This window comes from Drosophila persimilis, unplaced genomic scaffold (genome assembly GCF_003286085.1).
Source record: "Drosophila persimilis strain 14011-0111.01,24,50 unplaced genomic scaffold, DperRS2 tig00000966-arrow-arrow-pilon, whole genome shotgun sequence".
Taxonomy (NCBI): domain Eukaryota; kingdom Metazoa; phylum Arthropoda; class Insecta; order Diptera; family Drosophilidae; genus Drosophila; species Drosophila persimilis.
In genome coordinates this window covers 123,868-146,013 of record NW_020825381.1, presented here as the reverse complement: position 1 = coordinate 146,013, position 22,146 = coordinate 123,868, and the positions used below count along the sequence as shown (strand labels likewise).

Below are 22,146 nucleotides of genomic sequence, written 5' to 3'. Positions count from 1 at the left end.
CGTGACCGTCAGAGTGACCGGCCGTGGAAAAAAAAGTCTTGTAGAGCTGACCCAGGTCTCTAAACCAAGGTCAAGCCAAAGTCAAAGCCTAGTGCAAGTGCCAAGTGCGGCTCAAAGTGATGATTTAATTTGAGTGGACGCGCCAGTTATATATCGTCAATACTGGGGCAGCCGTACGACCATTTGGAAAACGAACGCCCACAGTTCAGTAAAATTTTTCGATCAATGGTGTAATTCTGTTGAGGTAATCCACCCAGCTACAGAGACCCGTTGAAAAATTTCTGTTCTTTCCGCGTAGGATTAGCACCACTAGTATCTACGTATTACAACGCTGGTCTAGAAGTTACGGATTGGTTATTCCCGAACACCTCTATTGGCCACGTGCCCGTACCACCGGTTTAACCCCCATCTGAAAAGAATGAATGTGCGGTAACTATTCGTTGGTCTTCAACCATGATCACGGTTTTATACATGCATTTATATATACCTACTACTAATCAGTTTTATAGATTTAAGATCATTATACCCTACCTCGGCCTTATGATATTCCTTCCCCAGTATATGCTGTATAGTAATACCCTATAAATGTACGACAATATCGAATAGCAGGCTTATTTGAAGGGATCCTGACTGTTAATAGGTGGCCCTGAAGGATCATGGTAGGGTGGGCGTTCTCGCCAATGAGCGATACCGCAGCCGACAAAGATCTGACCGGTGATCTTCTTCGTTTACGTATCCGTGCTGATCTGTCCCTTTGACCCCCTGTATCCCGTTTCCTAGTATCCTTTCCATACTCGTACGCGATTTTTTTTATATAAATTCTTATCTCGACCATTTGCCAGAGCTCTAAATGGGTAGTAAAATGTCCTCCATGTCCACATAGTATACTACATAGTCTATAACTCTACTTTGAGAACTCTACTTCACTCCACTCTCTTATCTGAGCGGACCGGGACGTACGCTTCTAAGCACTTGACCTTGATAGTGGCGCTGGTGATGAGCCCGGCTCTCGGTTTCATCTCGGCTGCGACGCAAAACGAGCTGTCGCTATGAGTACTCAAGTCAACGTTCTTCAGTAAAGAGCAGCACCAGTAAAACAAACTAAAAACCAACGAGGGGGAACGTTGTGAGTTGCTGCGGACACCGCAACTCTACAGTTATATTATATTAAACGACACGACAAAGAGTGCGTGCGAGAGAGACAGAAAATCAGTCTGAGCGTGACGTCGGGCGCTGCGTAGCCAGTGCAAATTGATTTGTTCCCTTTGGCTATAAAAATGATCTGATCTCTGAGATTTGTGGATGCCCGATGCCAGATTTTCGTCACTTGCGGTGGTGGAAGGTGGTGTGGCGAAATTTGGACACTAAACGGTCAAGGTCCGATATTACAGGAGTGTGGATACCAAATTTGGTTACTCTGGCTCTTATAGGTTCTGAGATCCTTGAACTCAATTTTGCAATTGGCAAAACCGCCCATGAAACCTGTGTGTTAGAGAGAGACAGAGAACGAAAGAATGAAATTGTTTTCTTGATTCTGGCTATAATAATTATACGATCTGGTTGAGATTTTACATTCTAGAACATATAAACATCCTCTACGATTCTGAGTTTTTGGCTCTATCGTATCTTTAATAAAAATGTGGGTGCCACAGATTTTCGTCCTTTGTGGGGGCGGAAGTGGGCGGGGCGAAGTTCTGAACTATTTTTGTAGCAGGGACATATCACAGAAGTCTGGATCCAAAGCATCGTTGCTCTAGCTCTTATAGTCTTTGAGCACTAGGCGCTGAAGGGGACGGACGGACGGACGGACAGACAGACAGGGCTCAATCGACTCGGCTATTGATGCTGATCAAGAATATATATACTTTATGGGGTCGGAAACGATTCCTTCTGGAAGTTACACACATCCACTTTTACCACAAATCTAATATACCCCAATACTTATTTTGAGTATCGGGTATAATAAAAACCAAAAATAGCCAAGATTGCTTTGATCTTCTTCCTGTTCGCCCTGTTCGCCGTAAGTGGAGATAGAAGTGGTCGAAAAGGAACAGTGACTGATTGTGGTTTTACTGTAAGTCTGATTTCAGGTGTGCATGTGTGCTCGCGTGCCTCGTGAGGAGCCCACCAAGCCAGTTGAGGCTTAGCTCAACGACCTGCTGGCAAAGGTCAAGGACTTTTTCAACGAGGATAGCGTTAAGGTAAGTCTAGCCGACACTAGCCGACCTTAACAGACCAGACAAAAACGTATGCCTAATTTACTCGATTGCTTCTGCACGACTTCCATGATTAGGCCAAGGCTGCTGCTGAAGAAGGTCTTGCTGTGAACGAGCAGATCCAAAAGGCGCCCAAACCCTAAAAATGCAGCTCTAAAGCAACGAATTTAAAAATCAAATCAAATCAAAAGGTTTAAACTACAATTTAAAGGTTTTTAGCGTCAGCTCAATAATGCAAAAACATCCACAAACGGAGCTGGATCCGGGTCATGGCAAATAGCCGGTACAGGGCCTGAGGTCCCGCCAAGGGAAGCTCCTGGCGGTTTGCGCACTTGCCGGTTGAATCGAAAATATGGCGGTAGATACGCGGGCGTATGTCGTGCAGCTGCTTGGCGCTGCAGACACTCTGCGGCATCTGGATCAAATGGTCGACCATAAGGGACACTCGTGGGGTAGTCGAAAGCAATAGCTGGCCGCTGACGGTGATTTTTCCCCAGCTCTTTTCAGACGTAGACGCAGCACCCAATCCTCCTCAAAGGCACGAATCGTCTGTGGGGATCGGGATAAGAGATCATCAGAGGTATGCTGCAGACGAGTTCTGGTTCTCCAAAACCTTACCTCAGACTCGAGGGTCCGTGGGTGTAAACCCTCTGAGCGGTGTATCCACTTCATTCTCAAGGTGAAAAATTCCACCCGGCTAGCACTCAGCACCCGATGGAGCTGCAACACGGGCTTTTGGGCCTCAAGCTCCCTGTCCTCGACATGCAGCAGAATATCTAGGATCTCCTTTCCCTGCTTCTGGGGAAACCCACAGTCGGAATCATGTGAGACGCTGTCCTTGTAGGGGCCCTTCCAAGAACAGCCCAGGCAGTGGTACTTGCAGCAAACCACACGCCCCTCACAAACGAACTCCAAGTGTCTGGAGAGATCTTTCCTGTCTGAGAACTGGTCATTGCAGCTGGGGCAGCTGATGGGTAGCTCCCAGAGGGTCTGGCGCACCACTAGATTCTGCTCCTGATCGTAGTTTCTAATGAGCGATCGACAACTGGGGCAGCAGGCACTCGTTTTATTGAAGATGGCAAAAGCCAGAACGGCGGTCTTGCAGTCCTCACACATGATATGCCCATGGCTGCACTGAAAGAAGTCGTGTGGTTGTGGAACCTCGCGGCAAACAACGCACACCAGTATGTTATGCAGTAGCTCACAAAGATCGGAGACGCCACCACCCGAGGACCCGCCGACCTCACCCTCACTGCTGTCCATAGTAGTCGAAATCTCATTCGAAAGTACTTTCATCTTTACTTGCAACATCTGACAATCGCTGCCTCTTGGCGGCTGGGGGCTGCTCGTTGTTGTTGTCATTGGGGTTGGCCTTCGACATTCTGAAGGGTATGTCGGCCAGCAGCCGCGGCCTGGCTTTACAGTATGTGTGCGTGCTTTATTCAACAATTCTGATTGCCTGTTGTTGCAGAGTAAACTGATAGTCTGGTGTAAAGTACGAGCACAAGGTTACGAGTTTTCCAAGGCCAAGCTGGTTCCCTGAAAATTACAAATTTAAAAACAGAGGATACACACAGAGAAAAACGGCATAGTAGGCACCCATGAATAGTTTAATTTAATAGAATGCACTTTGATCTACACATAAATGTACTCAAAAATATTTGTAATGCGGCCCAAGGCGTTCAATGGGTCTGGTGGGGTGGTGTCTCGGTGGACTGGTGGGGTGAAAAGTAACCTCTTTGACCGCCAAAGTGCTCTGCTATCGCAAACAAGATTACGGTGCCTATTAGTCCATGTTTCATGTAGAACATGTCAAATTAGATACATATGTTGCTGACATGTTTTTTTTTTATTTATTTTTTTTTTTTGTTTTGGTATTTGATTGCTGCTGAATGGAATTTTTTTTGAGTGGCAAAACAGGAAGGAAATTGACGAAAAGTTGGATGAAAAGAATGGGGCTAATGCTCCTTCGATACACACCGACTCATCAAAACAAAAATCAGCCCGCGTGAGGAGATCATCGACGGCGCGGGGGAGACCTTTCGGAAATTATTTTTCGGACGGGATCAAATAGTTGGATAATCACTGCAACGACTGTCTATGAATGAGTGACCTAAAATAGCCTTATTGAATAAAATAAAAAATAAAATTGTATGGTGGGCTGGGGTGAAACCTAGTAGTAGTACTTTTTGGCATCGTCTGTCACTTTATCTGCGAGTCCCAATAGATTTTTAAAATAGTTTAAAGCATACTTGATAATGTATAAATTTTGTATGCGATATTTTGTGTAAATTATTCATACAAAAGAAACTCGGAGCAAATCTATGGGTATATATTTGGTAATCTACGTGTAAAGATTAAAATTTCAGAGCTGTTTTATAGAGCTCACTCGACACTTTGAACCGTTTGTAAAATCATAATTATTTGACAGTTTTGTGCGTGTCTTTGCTTCTGCTTTGTTTGTTGTTCGGTGATCTGGTAACCTCCTCCTTAAAACAAAACGACATCCAAATCGAATGGTTCCCCTGACACTAATCTAGTGTGGCTGCCGATACGGATACAAATTCCGAACAGGAAATACTATTGTTAAGACCTTAAAAGAAAAGTCTAGACATTTGCGAGTTGAGTTGTAAATTCAAACTAAATTTTATTCTTAAAATCAGAGCCTTATATGTGATTTGACAATGAGGTAGGAGGTACAATTTGGTAGTCTATAATTATCGTTAGACCTACGCAGAGGATTCACTTTACTGAGGGTGTCTATTTGAGTACATGCTTACATTAGTTTTATTTTAGGACCGCATTTGTTAAGTGTTTTCTCCACTTGTGTTTTGTTGTCGTATTAATGGGTTACAGATCTCTGTTTACACCAGTGCTGTCATAACTTGTCTACTTTATGTAATTTTTTTAGAGATCGGTGTTGTTACATGAGTGAATGGGTACAATAATCTATTTATGTTTAAACATTCTGCAAGGGGCCGAAAGTGGCATTGTATTGACGATAATATGTTCATGTTTGAACATTCTGCAAAGGGCCGAAAGTGGCATTGTTTTGTATTTTGATTCTTGTGAACCTTTTTGTGTACATTTTCTTTATAGCTATAATTACAAGTACAGATAATCATTTACAGTCAATTACAGTGGGTAGGGAAGTGCTATCGTTTGCAGTCTTCGTGCTACTTTAATTCTTCTTACGGCATAGATTATTATCATTATTATGATTCCGATAATTAAGGCCGCATGTCCAGATACATGATGGAACTTAAGTCCTTTTAAGTTAGATGACCTTCTTTTAACAATTTTATTTCGTTTCTTAACTTATCCATTTCTTCTGTATGGTTAATTAATGGTACTGTTAATGGATTCCAAACAATTTTTGGTATTTTGCTTATATTACTTATATAAAAGGATGAAATTGGCTCGTAGCTTTCTGTTTGAATACTGTGATGAGGTACTAGTATTTTATCATGCGGAAGATCAATTAGTTCTTGATTTGAGTTACTACATTGAATTCTAGCATTAGTGTTTACTGGAACTTTGAAGAGTCAACTACCCTGCCTTTCTAATTCGACCCAAAATGATCATGTCTCTGCTATCTTCCTATACACGCAATTTGAATTACCTTTTACTACTACGAGTACTTCTGGTCTCTTTTGGAGTCATTCCTGAGTCTTGCTCTTCTGACTCAATTCCAGCTAATGGACAAATTTTAGTTATACGTCGTTTTATCAACCCGTCTTGATGTTTTATAGTTACTACTCTGACTCTAACGTCCCTACCTTTATGTATTTCTTCTATTTTTCGCAAGGGCCATCTAGCTGGGTGACAGGTTTCATCTTTTATTAATACAATCTGTCCTGTTTTAATATTCTGCATTCCTATTTTCCATTTATTTCTTTCCATTTAATCCAAAATTCTCTTTTCATTTTCTGAATTAATCTCCATCTATCCAGATTCCCGATTTTTATACCCGATACTCAAAATGAGTATTGGGGTATATTAGATTTGTGGTAGAAGTGGATGTGTGTAACGTCCAGAAGGAATCGTTTCCGACCCTATAAAGTATATATATTCTTGATCAGCATCAATAGCCGAGTCGATTGAGCCCTGTCTGTCTGTCCGTCCGTCCGTCTGTCCGTCTGTCCGTCTGTCCGTCCCCTTCAGCGCCTAATGCTCAAAGACTATAAGAGCTAGAGCAACGATGTTTTGGATCCAGACTTCTGTGATATGTCACTGCTCCAAAAATATTTCAAAACTTTGCCCCGCCCACATCCGCCCCCACAAAGGGCGAAAATCTGTGGCATCCACAATTTCGACGATACGAGAAAACTAAAAACGCAGAATCGTAGAAGATGACTATATCTTCTAGAGTGCAAAATCTGAACCAGATCGTATAATTATTACAGCCAGAATCACGAAAACAATTTCACTCTTTCTCGCTCTGTCTCACTCTAACACACAGGTTTCATGGTCGGTTTTGCCAATTGCAAAATATGAGTTCAAGGATCTCAGAACCTATAAAAGCCAGAGCAACCCAATTTGGTATCCACACTCCTGTGATATCGGACCTTGACCGTTTCCTGTCCAAATTTCGCCACACCCCCTTCCGCCCCCGCAAAGGACGAAAATCTGAGGCAACCACAAATCTCAGAGACTATTAAGGCTAGAGTAACCAAATTTGGTACACACACTCCTTTAAGATGTCACTATAAAACGTATATCTCAGAATTTCGCCCCACCCCCATCCGCCCCCACAAAGGACGAAAATCTGTTGCATCCACAATATTGCAGATTTGAGAAAACTAAAAACGCAGAATCATAGATAATGACCATATCTATTAGATTGCTGAATCTGGATCAGATCAGATCATTTTTATAGCCAAAAGGAACAAATCAATTTGCAGTGGCTACGCAGCGCCCGACGTCACGCTCAGACTGATTTTCTGTCTCTCTCGCACGCACTCTTTGTCGTGTCGTTAAATATTAGCGGCGTCTGCCGGAGGAGAGCCATACTGACTTAGTATCGGGTATAACCTTAGAGTTGCGGTGTCCGCAGCAACTCACAACGTTCCCCCTCGTTTCCTCTGAAATTGTCTCAATCGGGCCAAATATTGGCCTTCCAATTGTAAAATGACCTGGTGTTAATACATCCAGATCGTCAATATCATTTGTAGCTGTATACAAAGGGCGTGAATTTAGGTCCGCTTCAATTTGACATAATAGAGTTGACATTTCCTCATAGGTTAAATTATTGTCCCCAATTACCCTTTTTAAGTGATATTTCACTGATTTTACCCCAGCTTCCCAAATACCTCCGAAGTGAGGTCCTGCCGGGGGAATAAAATGCCACTAGATCTGTTCTCTTTCTAATATTGGAACCACTTTTATGTTGTCTTTGAGGGCTTTTCGGTATTCCTCGTCTAATTTGCGCGAAGCTCCCACAAAGTTGGTTCCATTATCGGAAAAAATTGTTGCACATTTTCCTCTTCTTGAAAAAAACCTTCTAAGTGCAGCTAGAAATGCATCTGAAGTAAGAACGCTGACTACTTCCAAATGAATAGCTTTTGTCGCCATGCATACGAATACGGCAATATATCCCTTATAGGATTTCTGCCCCCGGTTTTTAGAGCATCGAATATGGTAAGGCCCGGCGGCACCTGTATTTGTAAACGGGTGCGACATTGTAGCTCTGTGTTTCGGCAGATTTCCCATAATTTGTTCTGCAGTATTCTGTCGATACCTAGCACAGGTGACACACTCTTTAAGTTTTTTCTTTAAGCAATTTCTTAGCCCAAATATCCAAAACTTTTGCTGGATATAGTTTCGCATCAGATTAATTCCACCGTGCAATGTTTCTTTATGTGCATTCTTGATAATTAAAGACGTCAAGTGACACTTATCTAAAATCAAGGGATGTTTAACCTCAAATTCCGCGTTGGAGTTTTGCAATCTACCTCCAATAGTTTATTTTTTGTTTCTATTTCCTTTTTATTAATTAGGCTAGCTATTTCGGAACCGAAATGGATAGCTTGTAGTTGTTTTACTATTAATACTTTGGCACTCTTAATCTCCTTCACTGTCAAAAATTAAGGAAATTCTTTCTTTTTGGTTTTGATTTGAATAAACCCTAATACATATGCTGTGGAGATAATGATTTTTATCCCCAATCGGCCGACTAATTATTCCAATTAAATAAAACTCGGCGCAGAAATAAAATTGCGATATGTTCTTTAATGCGTGACATCCAAATTGCAAGAGAGGCTTGCCTGCCCTTTACATTGCCGCTCAGATCGCTAAGCGCAGCTTCGCTCAGCCGACGTCGGTAGGCAGACGCAAAGCGGAGATAGCGAAGAGCGAGCTGGCAGAGAGCGCTTAGCAGGGCAAGCACGTGCAAAGCTTTAACAAACAAATGAGTGACATAGACATAAGTAACAAACAAAATAAGCGGCTGAGGGCCAAGAATTAGGTGCTATTTGGTAAGCAGCTAATCGGCTGGGTTCTGCTCCGAACATATGCAATGACTCTTTCTAGTTTATGCACACACGAATATTTTTGTAATAATTCACAAAAAATGTTATTTTTTGCTATTACCATTGTTGTGCTCACAACTAATTTTTCTTAAATTTCCTCTTTTGGCCAATGTTCCTTAGATTTCGCCAACCATTGAGGCCCTTTCCACCAAATCTTAAAATCTTTTAGCTTATCTGCACTAATGCCCCTTGATGCTACATCTGTTGGATTGTCTTCAGTTCTAACGTGTCCCCATTTAATTTCCTTAATCTTTCTTACTTCGTCAGTTCGATGCCTGATAAACTTGTCTTTATTGTCTCCATTCTTTATCCAGGCTAGAGTAATAGTAGAATAACACTCTACATTACTTCCAACCGCTACTTTCACCCGTTGAATTAATTTTGCCAGAAGATGTGCTGCACAAAGTTTTAATTTTGGAATAGTTTTCCGATTCTTCTTTGGATTAACTTTGCTTTTGCTGGCTATTATAATTGTAGAACTATCTACCTTGGCATTCACTACGGCAGCATAAGCCTTTTCGGATGCATCGGCAAACCCATGAATTTGCATCGACTTATTGTGCTGAGAATTTAGCCATCTCGCTATCCGAATGCTCTCTAACTCTGTTAAACTATTTTTAAACGAATTCCATTCCCGAGTATCCTGTTCTGATAATTCTTCATCCCAATTTTTGTCTGCTAGCCAAAGTTTTTGAATAAACAATTTTCCGACAAGTGTCACTGGAGACAACCAGCCTAAGGGGTCATATATCTTGGCTAAGGTAGATAATACTATTCTTTTGTTATTTCTCTTAATTGGTTCATAGTGGAAATTGAACCTAAACTCGTCTTTAACCGGTTCCCATTGTAGTCCTAATGTTTTGACGGATTCATTCTCCTCAATGGTTAATACTTTATTTTCTCGGTCATCTCTAATGCCTTCTATAATTTCTGGGATATTTGTTATCCACTTTCTTAAGTTAAACCCAACCTTATTAAACTCCCGGGTAACTTCCTTTACATGGTTTTTAGCATCCAGTATCGTGTCGGCACCTGTCTACAGGTCGTCCATATAAAAATCATTCTTTATGATTTCCCTAATTGCTTGATTTTTGCAATTATCTGCTATTGCAACAAGCACCCTGGTTGCTAAATAGGGTGCTGAAGCTGTACCGTACGTAACAGTTGTAAGTTTATAATCTTTTAACTTTTCGTTTGGATTATCTCTCCAAATTATATGCAAATATTGTTGATCGTCTTTATCAACATTAATTTGCCGGTACATTTTTTCAATGTCCGCCGATATTACAAATGGCCATTTACGCCATTTCACCATAATATCGAATATATCTTTTTGGACCCTTGGACCCCACATGATATCATTTAAACTTTTATTGTTTGTGGTTTTTGCTGAAGCATCGAAAACCACTCTCAGCTTTGTCGTTAGACTGGAATCTCTTATGACTCCTTGATGGGGTAAATAATATTTCCCATCTTCTTTGGACTCTACCATACATATGTCCTAAGTTTTTATATTCATGCATGAACTTTACATAATTTTCTTTTAATGTTTTATTATTGCTGAGCTTTCTTTCTAAACTATAAAATCGCGCTATAGCTTGGGGTTTTGAATATCCTAGATCCTTTTCTTTTTTAAATGGTATTTTAACCACATACCTACTATTCTCATCTCTTCTTGTTGTTTCCAATAAATGCTCCTCGCACACATTTTCTTCTACGTCATTCTTTTCAGTTTCCAATTCCCAGAACCGCTCTAAGTCCCCAACTTCAATTGTTGTCGCCACAATAAATTTATCACCTTTTGATTTGGTGCAACCGGATATAATCCATCCGAGTTCTGTATTTTGTCCAAGTAGTCCGTCTATTTTTACAACTCCGTCTTTTAAAATATGGGTATACAAATCTATCCCAATTATTACATCTACCCTACTTGGTTTGTTAAAGTTAGGGTCTGCCAACACATAATCTTGCCATTTAGTTTTATCAATATTGAAAGACTGTAATGGTAAAGCTTTCATCAGTTTCGGAAGAATAATTGCTTCAATATTTAGAGGACCTTTATTATAATCACGAGTTTTTATCGATAAAGTAACTTTGTCCTTTGAAGTGCAAGAGTCTGTAGATGACAATCCACTTACCTCGGTGTTCGCTCTTTTTCGTACTAAGTTTAATATTTGCGCAGCTTCTTCTGAAATTATGGTACATTGCGACCCACAATCAATGAGAGCTCTAAGGTTTTGATAGCCACCATTCCTTGCCCTTACTTTTACAAGTGCTGTGGCTAAGAACGCTTGTTCTTTTGACAAGCAAGTGTTAACATTTTCCCTCTTTTCGTAGGGAATATGGAGCATCGTATGATGAGGTTTTTTACAAATCCCACATAAAATTTCAGAAAAGCATTTCTTATACAAGTTAACGTACCCAATTCTATTGAGCTCTTATACGAGTTGTAAACAATCTTTGGCTTTCCAAAACGAAAACAATTTCAATCTTGGGCCTCCGCCTAATTGATTTCTAAGATGTACAATCTCAAGGGCTCCCGCCGCAATCCCAATCTTTGACACTTGCCTAAATGGAAAACCAATGTTTGCCCACACCCGGCTTCTCATAAACAATCTCACTCCCGGCTTTCTGCAGATCCTGCACTTTAGGCATTTTACAGTTCTCTCTTTGGATGACGAAATCCAATACTCGGGATGGCGAAATCAATTGAAATGTTTATAGAAAAACTATTCCCGAAAGGGATCAACGATGCAAAGATCAGAAAGTTCAAGCCAGTCTTGATCCAGAAGCGACACCGCAAAGTCGAGCTAAAAACTAAGATCGCGCAAACCCTTTGTCCGGAATCCTTTGTGACCCTCTACTTAAATCTATATCTGTGAAGTTAGAAGTAAAATAAAAACTTTTTAAAAACACAATCCGCTACCGCAGTTATTTAATTGGCGCCCAACGTGGGGCGACGTTGTATAAAAAGCACCGAATAATAAAAGTGTTGCGTCGTGCCGAAACCCGAAGGACAATTAATTAATGGAATAAATCCTTCAATTATAAAAACGTGGAGTGACTGTGAGGTATTAGATAAGAAAAAGTGAGATAAAAAGGAAATAAACCGGAGCTTAGGGTGTGCAAAAATAAATACAATTAAAGCTAATCAAGACAATTCAAAAATATAAAAAAACCAAAAAAACCAAAGTTTTTAAACAAAACCAACCAAAACAAAAACACAAAGAAAGTGAAACTATCAGCTAAACCAAAGAAGAAAGACCCCTAGAAGACCCAGTTAAACAACAAAGAAATTTAAGAAGGAAGACCCGTTCGAAGACCTGTCAGCCAAATCAAGAAGGAAGACCCGTTCGAAGATCTGTCAACCAAACTAAGTAGGACGACCCCTACCGGATAGTTCGTGAGCAAAAGTTGTAGTAATAAATATATATGTTCAATTAGGTTATATTAGATTATAAAAACAAACATATAAGACAAATTTAAGGTGGATCAACTAACTTTAGATTTTGAAAAACTAAAAATGATTAACTCACAAACAAGGACCGATCTCACTGCAGATCTGGTCAAACAATTGATAGCACTTCAAATTTCACAAGTACAGGAGCAAATTGTAAATTTAAAACAACAAATAGAAACTAAATCCGATCAGGTATCAGATTATCAGGCAGAAACAATAGACGAGACAATAAAAGATGACACCACATTAAAGGTAATAGAATCCCTACCAATTTTCAATGGTGGATTAAACCAATACGTAGGATGGAGGGAAGCTGCAGAAACTGCAGTTAAGTTATATAAGAAAGGAAGTAAGCAATATTATATTGCCTTAACAATTTTGAGAAACAAAATAACAGGACCAGCACATGACGCACTGACCAACCACGGGACAGTTTTAAATTTTGATGCCATACTTTCACGACTTGACTTTGTTTACAGTGACAAGAGACCAGTTTACATAATAGAACAGGAGTTAAGCGTTCTCCGACAAGAAAACAAGAAAACTACCTTGTTAATAAATAAGACAATAATGACTCACGGAAAGGACAGTGAAATCACGAAAGAATCAAATAAGAAAATTAGAGACAATGCCTTACGCATTTTTGTCACTGGCCTAAACGGCGGCATTGCAGAAATCCTATTTTCATTGAATCCCCCAGATTTACCGAATGCCTTGGCAAAGGTACAGGAATTGCAATCAAATAACATTCGGGCCCAATTTGCCTACCAATTCAGTGGCCCCAGAAATTCAGGGAATAATAATTACAATACCTTAAGATTCAACCAACGACAACCAAGGACTAATAGTTCACCATTCGACCAAAAAAGAGATTTTCAGAGGAATAACATGTCATGGGGACAACCCTATTTCTTGGGTAGTAGACAACAAAATCAGGCCCCAGAACCAATGGATGTAGACGAATCGATAAAAATCCAGAACCGACAGAACAGCAATCAATTCAGTGGAAATAACTATAATAATAATAATAGAAATTATCGGGAGAATACCAATGGTTATTATAGGAGAAATAATAACAATTATAACCAGGCTCAGCATTTTAGGGCAAACGTAGTACCGAATAATCAGTCTAACGCAAATCTAGCGCAGAAACGAAAACCAAATGAAACGTCGGAACAACCGGCCAAAAGATCAGCCGACCATTCCTACGTTTATTAAGCGAAGGCCGAACCCATCGGGTGACTGAAATTATACCCCAACTGCCGGCCAACAGAAAATTAAAGTTCCCTTTTATACCCTATACTCAAAATGAGTATTGGGGTATATTAGATTTGTGGTGAAAGTGGATGTGTGTAACGTCCAGAACGTCTACGTCCAGAACGTAGATGCAGGATCTCCTCTCCGTAAGTGTAGTATCGATGCAGGGTCTTCTCCCCGTAAGCGCAGCGTCGATGCAGGAGCTTCCCCGTGTCACTGATAGCGTTGGCGTGGATCTGGGCCGCCACGTGTTTTACTTTTTCCAAGCCACTCGAATTTTTCCGCGAACACGACTCCTACGACTTTTGTCTCTCTTTTCGCTGCTGGCGCGTCGTTACTCGGTTTTGGTTTTCCGCGTTTCTCTTCCGCCGTTGCTGCTGTGGGCTTACCGTTTCGGCGCTTCGTTGCTGCGTCGACGCTGGCGGCTTATCTTTTCGGCGCTTCTCGTCTCTGGCCGTCGCTGAATTGATGCTGTTGGCTACCGTTTCGGCTCTTGGTGTATTCCTCTCTCTCTTTGGCTTCCGCTGCTTTGTTGTCGTTGGGTTTTGCTTCTTGGTGTATTCCTCACCGTCTTTGGCTGCTGCTGCGTCGTTGTAGTTGGGTTTCTGCTTTCTCGGTGTATTCCTCGCTGTTGCTGCGTCGATGCCGTTGGTTTTCGGTCCTTGGTGTATTCCTCTCTCGTTTTGGCTGCTGCTGCGTCGTTGTTGTTGGGTTTTGGTTCTCGGTGTTTCCCTCGCCATCCCTTGGCAGTTGTTGCGTCGTTGTTGTTGGGTTTGGTTCTGAAAAGCCAGTGGCGTCCGCCGTGATCGCGATGTGGGTGGAGCGTACGCTCCCTCACAGCGCCTATATGAGGCCTTCCAATCAAAGAACCGGCATAATATAGTGGCCACGGGCCGTGCCACCCACTTCCCATATGGTGGACGCAGGACTCTATCTGCAATAGATTTTGGCATAACGAGCGGCTTACAAAACGGGGAAGCCGTGATCTCAAAAACGACAGAGTTAACGTCTGACCATTTAGCAATTAAAATTGCATTAACCACTAGACGCCATGAACAAATAATAAACCCACCCATGCCACTAATGCCTAGAGGTGCTGACGTAAAGAAATTCCAAAATCATCTAAACCAAAATATACACTTAAATACAGAAATAAAATCTGGCTTGGACATTGATGATGCGGTGGCCATAATCACCAGGAATATATATGACGCAGCTGCCATGGCAACGGAACAAACATCAAAACCAAAAGACAAGCGATTCCAATGTTGGACACTATAACTTGACAAAGTGACTATGCAAATGCTTGACAAAAAGAAAGAGGCGAGACGAGTATATCTAATACTAAGGACAACTGAAGCAAAGAGACACTACAATATGCTCACAAACAAGCTGAGAAAGGCGATCAAAAACTGTAAGGAGAACCAATTCAATAGACAGCTAGAGGCAATAAGCGTAATAAGGCAAATATACCCAACAATGGAAAAGGCTGAAGCTTTCAAAAAACATCTAGAAGAGCGCCATAGGATACCGCAAACGCATAACGAGGCAGAAAATAATCCAATAATAGAAGAACTGCAGAAGCAACGAGGGGAAACGTTGTGAGTTGCTGCGGAGACCGCAACTCTACATTTATACCCGATACTTAGTCAGTATGGCTCTCCTCCGGCAGACGCCGCTAATTTTAAACGACACGACAAAGAGTGCGTGCGAGAGAGACAGAAAATCAGTCTGACGTCGGGCGCTGGGTAGCCACTGCAAATTGATTTCTTGCTTTTGGATACAAAAATGATCCGATCTGATTCAGATTCAGCAATCTGATAGATATGGTTATTTTCTTTAATTGAGTGTTTTTAGTTTTCTCGAATGTGCAATATTGTGGATGCAACAGACTTTCGTCCTTTGTGGCGGCGGAAGGGTTGGGGCGAAATTTCGAGATATACGTTTTATAGTGAGATCTAACAGGAGTGCGGATAATAAATTTGGTTACTCTAGCCTTAATAGTCTCTGAGATTTGTGGATACCCCAGATTTTCATCCTTTGCGGGGGCGGAAGGGGGTGTGCCGAAATTTGGACACGAAACGGTCAAGGTCCGATATCACAGGAGTGTGGATACCAAATTTGATTGCTTTGGCTCTTATAGGTTCTGAGATCCTTGAACTCATATTTTGCAATTGGCAAAACCGACCATGAAACCTGTGTGTTAGAGAGAGACAGAGCGAGAGAGAGTGAAATTGTTTCCGTGATTCTGGCTATAATAATTATACGATCTGGTTCAGATTTTGCACTCTAGAAGATATAGTCATCTACGATTCTGCGTTTTTAGTTTTCTCGTATCGTCGAAATTGTGGATGCCACAGATTTTCGCCCTTTGTGGGGGCGGAAGTAGGCGGGGCAAAGTTTTGAAATATTTTTGTAGCAGTGACATATCACAGAAGTCTGGATCCAAAACATCGTTGCTCTAGCTCTTATAGTCTTTGAGCATTAGGCGCTGAAGGGGACGGACAGACGGACAGACGGACGGACGGACAGACGGACAGACAGACATGGCTCAATCGACTCGGCTATTGATGCTGATCAAGAATATATATACTTTATAGGGTCTGAAACGATTCCTTCTGGACGTTACACACATCCATTTTCACCACAAATCTAATATACCCCAATACTCATTTTTAGTATCGGGTATAAAAAGAGCTATACCAAAAAGAAGAATGGAAACACATCAAACCGGTCACCCTGCCCGAGCTGCAGACAATAATAAGAAAACTGAAAACAAAGAAAGCAACAGGCGAGGATAAAATTGACAATAAAACAATAAAACTATGTAGTGGCGCCTGTCCAACCAAAAATATCGGATAACCGTCCCACGGTTTCCCCTTCCCTTAGACATGCACCTTGCACCTTTTGAGCAGTTACGCGCAGGAAAAAATTACATAAGTTAACAGCGGCAACTGTCAAGGTGTGGTGAGAAAAGGGAGAACCAAGGGCTCAAGCGGAAGGAGAGTAGCTTGGGCATGTTCTTTCCAATTATACTCGCGATCCCAGACGCACGTCTGAGGAAAATACTCAAGTAGTGCAGTGAAAGGAACAATTCTAACCTCGACCGAAATTACCGCGTGTCCATCTTGGCTAAGATCTAGTCAAAAGATCAGCCGACCATTCCTACGTTTATTAAGCGAAGGCCGAACCCATCGGGTGAGTGAAATTATACCCCAACTGCCGGCCAACAGAAAATTAAAGTTCCCTTTTATACCCTATACTCAAATGAGTATTGGGGTATATTAGATTTGTGGTGAAAGTGGATGTGTGTAACGTCCAGAACGTCTACGTCCAGAACGTAGATGCAGGATCTCCTCTCCGTAAGTGTAGTATCGATGCAGGGTCTTCTCCCCGTAAGCGCAGCGTCGATGCAGGAGCTTCCCCGTGTCACTGATAGCGTTGGCGTGGATCTGGGCCGCCACGTGTTTTACTTTTTCCAAGCCACTCGAATTTTTCCGCGAACACGACTCCTACGACTTTTGTCTCTCTTTTCGCTGCTGGCGCGTCGTTACTCGGTTTTGGTTTTCCGCGTTTCTCTTCCGCCGTTGCTGCTGTGGGCTTACTGTTTCGGCGCTTCGTTGCTGCGTCGACGCTGGCGGCTTATCTTTTCGGCGCTTCTCGTCTCCGGCCGTCGCTGAATTGATGCTGTTGGCTACCGTTTCGGCTCTTGGTGTATTCCTCTCTCTCTTTGGCTTCCGCTGCTTTGTTGTCGTTGGGTTTTGCTTCTTGGTGTATTCCTCACCGTCTTTGGCTGCTGCTGCGTCGTTGTAGTTGGGTTTCTGCTTTCTCGGTGTATTCCTCGCTGTTGCTGCGTCGATGCCGTTGGTTTTCGGTCCTTGGTGTATTCCTCTCTCGTTTTGGCTGCTGCTGCGTCGTTGTTGTTGGGTTTTGGTTCTCGGTGTTTCCCTCGCCATCCTTTGGCAGTTGCTGCGTCGTTGTTGTTGGGTTTGGTTCTGAAAAGCCAGTGGCGTCCGCCGTGATCGCGATGTGGGTGGAGCGTACGCTCCCTCACAGCGCCTATATGAGGCCTTCCAATCTGTAGCGCCATTTGAATAATAATAATTGTTATTAGGATAGTATTTCATGAAGTCTAGTGTAAGTTAGACTAGGGCAAAGCGGGAGCGCAATAAAAGCTCGTTCTCTCGCTCTTGGCGAATTCGCCCCGCTTTGCCACCGTAGATAAGGTAGGCTTAGAAGAAATTGTTTGAATATATGAAAAGGAGTCGAGAAAAACCCCTGAATTCGAACGCACGCACCCCTTTTCTTTCGTCGTATTAAAATAAAAAAAATTGCAGTCACCCAAAATTTCGGTATTGTTATTTAGAAAAACTATTCTAAAATTTCATGGCGCCCCCGGGTGGACTCGCAATTTAAACGTACATATTAATTCAAGTGGAAAGGCAAAAAGCGACAGTGACACAGTGAAGAAAAGATAAATAGCCAAAATCTATTGTACATACATACATACATGTACATGCATATGTGCGGCAGCCAATTGCCAAATTGACCGCGACGTGTGTGCAAATAATCAAACAAACCAAACTAAAAATCACCGCGTCGGTCGTGCAATACCCTGTCTGCAGCTACATATATACAAGAGGAGAGTACAGCACCTGGAATTTCCTATCTTCCCAAGAGGTATTTGTGCAAAAAATTGAAAGCTCGAGTGAAGACGAAAAGATTAAAAAACTCGCAATTATTGTCTTGTGCTGAAACAATTGCACCTCGCTTTCAATTCTTGGCACATACGTATGACATAGTAGAGCTCGATTGCATGCTGTAGTTAGAGTTGAGCATATATATTAATACATATATACATATGTACATCTAACCCTCTTGGACGCAATAACTACACATATAACTCATTTTAACTGCAATCGCTGTCGCCCCTTTCCCCTTTCTCGTTTTCGTTGTGTCAAATATATGTATAGTTGGGTCGTTGGCCAAGCACGCATACCAATACGCAGCTGCAGCGGTGAATTTTTATACCCGATACTCAAAATGAGTATTGGGGTATATTAGATTTGTGGTAAAAGTGTATGTGTGTAACGTCCAGAAGGAATCGTTTCCGACCCCATAAAGTATATATATTCTTGATCAGCATCAATAGCCGAGTCGATTGAGCCATGTCTGTCTGTCCGTCTGTCCGTCTGTCCGTCTGTCCGTCCGTCCGTCTGTCCGTCTGTCCGTCCCCTTCAGCGCCTAATGCTCAAAGACTATAAGAGCTAGAGCAACGATGTTTTGGATCCAGACTTCTGTGATATGTCACTGCTACAAAAATATTTCAAAACTTTGCCCCGCCCACTTCCGCCCCCACAAAGGGCGAAAATCTGTGGCATCCACAATTTCGACGATACGAGAAAACTAAAAACGCAGAATCGTAGATGACTATATCTTCTAGAGTGCAAAATCTGAACCAGATCGTATAATTATTATAGCCAGAATCACGGAAACAATTTCACTCTCTCTCGCTCTGTCTCTCTCTAACACACAGGTTTCATGGTCGGTTTTGCCAATTGCAAAATATGAGTTCAAGGATCTCAGAACCTATAAGAGCCAAAGCAATCAAATTTGGTATCCACACTCCTGTGATATCGGACCTTGACCGTTTCGTGTCCAAATTTCGGCACACCCCCTTCCGCCCCCGCAAAGGATGAAAATCTGGGGTATCCACAAATCTCAGAGACTATTAAGGCTAGAGTAACCAAATTTATTATCCGCACTCCTGTTAGATCTCACTATAAAACGTATATCTCGAAATTTCGCCCCAACCCTTCCGCCGCCACAAAGGACGAAAGTCTGTTGCATCCACAATATTGCACATTCGAGAAAACTAAAAACACACAATTAAAGAAAATTACCATATCTATCAGATTGCTGAATCTGAATCAGATCGGATCATTTTTGTATCCAAAAGCAAGAAATCAATTTGCAGTGGCTACGCAGCGCCCGACGTCACGTTCAGACTGATTTTCTGTCTCTCTCGCACGCACTCTTTGTAGTGTCGCTTAAAATTAGCGGCGTCTGCCGGAGGAGAGCCATACTGACTAAGTATCGGGTATAAATGTAGAGTTGCGGTCTCCGCAGCAACTCACAACGTTTCCCCTCGTTGCTTCTGCAGTTCGTCTATTATTGGATTATTTTCTGCCTCGTTATGCGTTTGCGGTATCCTATGGCGCTCTTCTAGATGTTTTTTGAAAGCTTCAGCCTTTTCCATTGTTGGGTATATTTGCTTTATTACGCTTATTGCCTCTAGCTGTCTATTGAATTGGTTCTCCTTACAGTTTTTGATCGCCTTTCTCAGCTTGTTTGTGAGCATATTGTAGTGTCTCTTTGCTTCAGTTGTCCTTAGTATTAGATATACTCGTCTCGCCTCTTTCTTTTTGTCAAGCATTTGCATAGTCACTTTGTCAAGTTATAGTGTCCAACATTGGAATCGCTTGTCTTTTGGTTTTGATGTTTGTTCCGTTGCCATGGCAGCTGCGTCATATATATTCCTGGTGATTATGGCCACCGCATCATCAATGTCCAAGCCAGATTTTATTTCTGTATTTAAGTGTATATTTTGGTTTAGATGATTTTGGAATTTCTTTACGTCAGCACCTCTAGGCATTAGTGGCATGGGTGGGTTTATTATTTGTTCATGGCGTCTAGTGGTTAATGCAATTTTAATTGCTAAATGGTCAGACGTTAACTCTGTCGTTTTTGAGATCACGGCTTCCCCGTTTTGTAAGCCGCTCGTTATGCCAAAATCTATTGCAGATAGAGTCCTGCGTCCACCATATGGGAAGTGGGTGGCACGGCCCGTGGCCACTATATTATGCCGGTTCTTTGATTGGAAGGCCTCATATAGGCGCTGTGAGGGAGCGTACGCTCCACCCACATCGCGATCACGGCGGACGCCACTGGCTTTTCAGAACCAAACCCAACAACAACGACGCAACAACTGCCAAGGGATGGCGAGGGAAACACCGAGAACCAAAACCCAACAACAACGACGCAGCAGCAGCCAAAACGAGAGAGGAATACACCAAGGACCGAAAACCAACGGCATCGACGCAGCAACAGCGAGGAATACACCGAGAAAGCAGAAACCCAACTACAACGACGCAGCAGCAGCCAAAGACGGTGAGGAATACACCAAGAAGCAAAACCCAACGACAACAAAGCAGCGGAAGCCAAAGAGAGAGAGGAATACACCAAGAGCCGAAACGGTAGCCAACAGCATCAATTCAGCGACGGCCGGAGACGAGAAGCGCCGAAAAGATAAGCCGCCAGCGTTGAAGCGCCGAAACGGTAAGCCCACAGCAGCAACGGCGGAAGAGAAACGCGGAAAACCAAAACCGAGTAACGACGCGCCAGCAGCGAAAAGAGAGACAAAAGTCGTAGGAGTCGTGTTCGCGGAAAAATTCGAGTGGCTTGGAAAAAGTAAAACACGTGGCGGCCCAGATCCACGCCAACGCTATCAGTGACACGGGGAAGCTCCTGCATCGACGCTGCGCTTACGGGGAGAAGACCCTGCATCGATACTACACTTACGGAGAGGAGATCCTGCATCTACGTTCTGGACGTAGACGTTCTGGACGTTACACACATCCACTTTCACCACAAATCTAATATACCCCAATACTCATTTTGAGTATAGGGTATAAAAGGGAACTTTAATTTTCTGTTGGCCGGCAGTTGGGGTATAATTTCAGTCACCCGATGGGTTCGGCCTTCGCTTAATAAACGTAGGAATGGTCGGCTGATCTTTTGGCCGGTTGTTCCGACGTTTCATTTGGTTTTCGTTTCTGCGCTAGATTTGCGTTAGACTGATTATTCGGTACTACGTTTGCCCTAAAATGCTGAGCCTGGTTATAATTGTTATTATTTCTCCTATAATAACCATTGGTATTCTCCCGATAATTTCTATTATTATTATTATAGTTATTTCCACTGAATTGATTGCTGTTCTGTCGGTTCTGGATTTTTATCGATTCGTCTACATCCATTGGTTCTGGGGCCTGATTTTGTTGTCTACTACCCAAGAAATAGGGTTGTCCCCATGACATGTTATTCCTCTGAAAATCCCTTTTTTGGTCGAATGGTGAACTATTAGTCCTTGGTTGTCGTTGGTTGAATCTTAAGGTATTGTAATTATTATTCCCTGAATTTCTGGGGCCACTGAATTGGTAGGCAAATTGGGCCCGAATGTTATTTGATTGCAATTCCTGTACCTTTGCCAAGGCATTCGGTAAATCTGGGGGATTCAATGAAAATAGGGTTTCTGCAATGCCGCCGTTTAGGCCAGTGACAAAAATGCGTAAGGCATTGTCTCTAATTTTCTTATTTGATTCTTTCGTGATTTCACTGTCCTTTCCGTGAGTCATTATTGTCTTATTTATTAACAAGGTAGTTTTCTTGTTTTCTTGTCGGAGAACGCTTAACTCCTGTTCTATTATGTAAACTGGTCTCTTGTCACTGTAAACAAAGTCAAGTCGTGAAAGTATGGCATCAAAATTTAAAACTGTCCCGTGGTTGGTCAGTGCGTCATGTGCTGGTCCTGTTATTTTGTTTCTCAAAATTGTTAAGGCAATATAATATTGCTTACTTCCTTTCTTATATAACTTAACTGCAGTTTCTGCAGCTTCCCTCCATC

The 22,146-nt window shown here is 42.2% G+C and overlaps 1 protein-coding gene across 1 annotated transcript; it reads right to left on the bottom strand.

Annotated features, from left to right (window-relative positions):
* Positions 1-2,442: 2,442 nt before the first annotated feature.
* Positions 2,443-3,702, bottom strand: LOC113566785 (cysteine and histidine-rich protein 1 homolog). The gene is made up of 3 exons (XM_026993879.1): positions 2,864-3,702; positions 2,726-2,829; positions 2,443-2,631 (listed from the first exon to the last, which is right to left on the bottom strand). The coding sequence occupies exons 1-3, from the start codon at positions 3,576-3,578 to the stop codon at positions 2,443-2,445; spliced, it is 1,008 nt and encodes a 335-aa protein (XP_026849680.1). The 5' UTR covers positions 3,579-3,702.
* Between the last annotated feature and the right edge of the window lie 18,444 nt (positions 3,703-22,146).